The sequence below is a fragment of the Seriola lalandi genome, unplaced genomic scaffold, assembly GCF_002814215.2.
Source record: "Seriola lalandi dorsalis isolate HSWRI2012SDOR001 ecotype SW California unplaced genomic scaffold, Sedor1 jcf7180002054288, whole genome shotgun sequence".
Lineage (NCBI taxonomy): Eukaryota > Metazoa > Chordata > Actinopteri > Carangiformes > Carangidae > Seriola > Seriola lalandi.
The window spans coordinates 181,416-185,865 of NW_019524841.1; the positions used below are offsets into that span (position 1 = coordinate 181,416).

General features: G+C 41.1%; 1 protein-coding gene across 1 annotated transcript in view; it reads left to right on the forward strand.

Annotated features, from left to right (window-relative positions):
* Nucleotides 1-4,450, forward strand: part of fndc3a (fibronectin type III domain containing 3A) — a 47,183-nt gene continuing 42,733 nt past the window's right edge. Inside the window, exons 1-2 of the mRNA XM_023405881.2 lie at nucleotides 1-455; nucleotides 3,310-3,453. Coding sequence (XP_023261649.1) covers nucleotides 3,343-3,453 — 111 coding nt within the window. The 5' untranslated portion in view covers nucleotides 1-455; nucleotides 3,310-3,342. The remainder of the gene's footprint in view (nucleotides 456-3,309; nucleotides 3,454-4,450) is intronic.

Consider the following 4,450-nt stretch of genomic DNA (forward strand, 5'->3'; position numbering starts at 1 on the left):
TGTAATACGCATGCGCAAAGAGCCCTGTAAGCGATGGCGAAATTCCTGCCTTTTATGCAAGGAGCAGGGTTGGATGGAAAGTTATTTCGATAAAATTGGCAATTCCGCTGACGTTATCGACACTTAGCATCGTCACTGTCGCTCGCTAGTTACTTCTATTTGTTTTAGGTGTAGTTAATACAAGCGATCGTCGTTCATACTAGGAGAAAAGCACATCTTCATCTTGCTAACTATTAGCTGGCCAGCATTAGGTAGCTAACGCTAGCATGTCACATTTTGCCTTGCCCTGTGTTTATCTGGGTAGCTAGCTAGTTATCCGTCTCAGGTGTTGCAGAAAGTAGCTGGTCATCGGAGCTCGCTGACGTTCAACATTTGGGGAAAGAGCCGCTGAGGAATCATCATCACTGTGCATCGGCGTGTCAGTCAAGACTGCTGCTGCTGTGCCGACTGACTGAGTGAGTAACGTTAGCTGCGCTATTGGTAATAACTCATCTTGTGGTGCTGACAGTCTGTCTCCTAAGGGAACTCGAAATAAACATTAAGGTTACCGTTTGTGAATGAGCTGACTGCAGTGTTATACTGCAGTTAGATAAGGGACAGCCATGACTTAACGCTAAGCATACACACCTGTAGCTAGAGTAAACAGTTGTCTTGGCTGCAAGGTAGCTAACCTAGTTAACTTAGCTATGGCAAATAAGGAACATTACCTTTGAACATTGACTTTAGTGTTAATAGTGCGTCATGTTAAACATAATTGACATACTTGGTAACAATGATATTAAGAAACTAAGTTAAGCTAAGTCACCTACATGCACTAAATGGATAGCCAGCTGTTGCAGAGTGTGAAGGTGACTGGCATAAGAAAACGTTTCTCCAGGTGTTCCTGCTAAATCTCCACTCCATTAATGTGTTGGTTGAAAACAGGATGTTTTGTAGTTGTTATTACAAACTGGCAACCAAAATTTCCAACTCATTGTACACTTGAGGCTTTTATCCCTCATCATTATCATATATTTTATGTTTGCTTTTGTCTGATTCTTAACATGAGGAGTAAGCAGAAGTGTTGTCTAGACAGAATAGTCTATTATTCTAACCATTCAGGGTGTTTCCCCCCTGTTTCACTAAAACTGTAACTGAGAAACAGCTGTTGTCCTTTTCAAATGCTTTCTTGGCCACAGTCAAATATGATGTAAAATCAGGGCAACAACAGATGTTAGCACAATTTCGATATAGAGGTAATGTTTATTTTACTGGAACCACAGCTGGTGTTTTTCACTGGTTTTTAATAGGAGGCTGTGGTGATTTCTGATTATTTATCAACAGCTTTTATAGCCACATATTTACCTAAAGAAGGCAAAGGAATAAAGAGGGGAAAGTACCAACACTGTGAAATAGTAACATGGTGGTTAGAGCATTCAAAACAACTTAAAATCACCCATTCACCCTCTTAAAATGACATCATATTTGGAAAAAGTCGTGTGTGAAAATCTTAATTTCCTGTGTGAGAAACGAGTTCCACTTTACCAAAGTGTGTGAAAGGTGGGTAGTCAGTGCCTGTGATCAGGGATGCCCCCCTCCTTGTGCTTCCTCTCCTTTAACTGACCCCCACGTAGCTGCTGTGAGTGTATTCTTAGCAAACAATTAAAAAAATTGAACATGAGTTTGCTTGAAATTGGCTTAGAGTAATATACCAAGTGATTGGAGTGACTGACTCGGAGGCCTAATGACTACAGAAGGAGGCTGCCGTCATCTAAAGCCTGCGAGTAATACTGGGCTAATCTCATGTCAGTCCTCTACTGCAGCAATAGTTCCCTCAAATCCAGTTCATTGACCATCACACTGTAAACTGACTTTGTTGTTTAAGCTTAAGGAGGGGAGGGGCTAAAGCTAACAGATAAGCCAGATCACTGTCAGGTATAGGGGCGCATGCGCTAGATTGTAATTAGGTTCAAGGACACGTTACATTTCTCTCATGGTGTTCTGTTGGGTTTTTTTTTTTTCTTTTTTTGGCAGTATTTTTGTTAACCATGTCATCCTGTTGCAACTGTTTTCACTAGCAGTTAGTCTTGAATGTGGCCCTTTGCCTTCTTAGTCTTATTTCATTGCAGTGTCTGAAAAGAAACTCTATCTTTTCTGGATACTCTCATAGTTTTTGATTTGACATGAGCCTATGTACAGTATATTTCTCTTGGTTGCTCTGCACTTGTTGATTGCTTGAATTTAGTAGACATAATACAGCACCATGGTGAGCTTTTGGTTATTGTCTTGTGTGAGGAAGTTTCTTTTAGGTTGCATCACCACTCAGAGGACACATTGTAGGCTGCTTCAAACAAGCTTCTTCTTGAATATATCGTGGCTCATGACTTGCCATTTGATTTTATGATCTCATATGGACTATACAAGTACCATGTAAATGGAGCATGCAGTGTAGACAAGTACCAAACAGGAGTAATCCACAACAAACACTCCCACGACGGCACAAATGGGAGTTTCCAATGACTTTTGCCCACATGGCATGTTTTCCATCCAATAAAAGAAATTGTATCAACCCTCTCTTTGGGCTGTGATCAGGCTTGTTTAGTTTGGATGGAACAGCTGGTCTGACCTGGCTGCTCACTGATGCCATCAGAAAATGTCTTTCGGAGTAAGCAAGTGGGCTGCTGTGCCACAAAATGTGCCAGTGCATGACTGGGTGTGGAAAACAATGAATGGGTTTGGAAATGAATTATGATGTGCGTCAAATTCCCACTCAGTGAGATTCAGCTTGTCACTAAGTCCTCACTGGAAACAATAGTGCATTTAAAGGTTATTTGCCTCATGCCTGATGTATTTTATGCTAGTGGAGAAAGAATTTTAAATCACTAAATGGACCTTAATATCATAAAATAAAAATGAAAATTCCACTGGTAATGGAGGATAGCAGATGTGTGTGTGCCCTGTCGCCCAAGCCTCATATTCTAAAAATATTATAATGTTTTTGTCTTCAGTATTTGTCACTCTGTAATAATGGTTTTTATATAAACGCAATTCGTTTGCAACATACTTAGAAAACAACAGATGATCCTATCAATTTATAATAATCAGTACAAATATCCACATACGTCCATCCCTTCATCTAGCCATTATTTCAGCCATCCAGCCTTCATTTTCATTACGAGAGAGGAGAGAGAGAAACCCAGAAAAGCCCCATCCTGTGGACATTCTGAGTAAATGTAGCACTCAGCACAGGTCTGATGACAAGACAATGATGCCACAAACCTTTGCGGTTTACTTTGTACATCTCCATTGATCGCTTTGTCTTTGTTGCAGGAGTACCTCTTCAGTGGTGTGAATGAGGGAGACATGGCAGACCACACCCCACCTCTGGAGTCCGGCCAGCTTCTCAGCCCTGAACTCCCAATCCTGGCTTCACCACCACCCCCAGCCATGGTCAACGGGGATGGCCCCCAGCAGGTACACTCAGACCCCTCTGGCCTCAGTATCTCTTTGGCTATTGATCACACTTGCTGCATCAAGTTATGCCCAAATGGACTTTTAGCAATGTGTCTCATAGTTACATTTGATTTGTTAGAAATGGTGCCTCTGGCTTATTTAGTCTATTGTTGGCCTTTATTGTGCAGTTGTTGAAGTGTTGTGCTTCAAATGGAGCGTGTGTTGGCTTTCTTGTGCAGAAAATGTCATAAATATTTGTACTGTTGTATGCATAACACCGGACTGCTTTGCAAAGCCAGGAATTTTGATCGCTGAAAATGCTACTACATTCAAGGATGTAATCTGTGCAATTTGAGAAATTTTAGCGGGTGCATTTAAAACATTTCAGCACTTACTCAACAAGTAACAGTAACACTAGAGGTAATGACATGGTATATGGTTTGACCAGCACCAGTAGGGAACCACTAATGTGCTGTTCAGCCTGATATGTAGTCCAGCAGAGGCTGGAGCCAGGGCTGTGTGCGTCAGGCAATAATAAATCCAAAAGACGTCTGAAACCCTGCACTTAGAGTTGTGTGACTTAATATTTACTACTACTACAGTAGTAGGATAATAAAGATTCTAGTGTCTCAAACTCAGCTGTATTTTGAGGAAAAAAATTCTTTCAGTCTATTGTGTTGCTGTAAATTCAATCTAACTTGGTCTCAAAATTGCAAAACTTTTTCCTGATACATTGACATTGACAACAACATACTATAGTATCCACGCCTTGTGAAACCTAAAGCATTTGCTGGCTTGTTTCAGATGCTAATGAAAATATGCAGATATGGGTTTTACTCAGATAAGTATTGAAACAACCCAATCTGCTGTCCTCACTGCAGTTGTTCATGGAACGAGTTTCATGGGCAACAGGTGCTTGTTAGTTATGAGCCACATTATCTCTCAGTTTTCATAGCAGTCTTTGCAGAATGGGTACAGGATATGGGGTGATACCCCGCCCTCCACACCCCCACCCCCC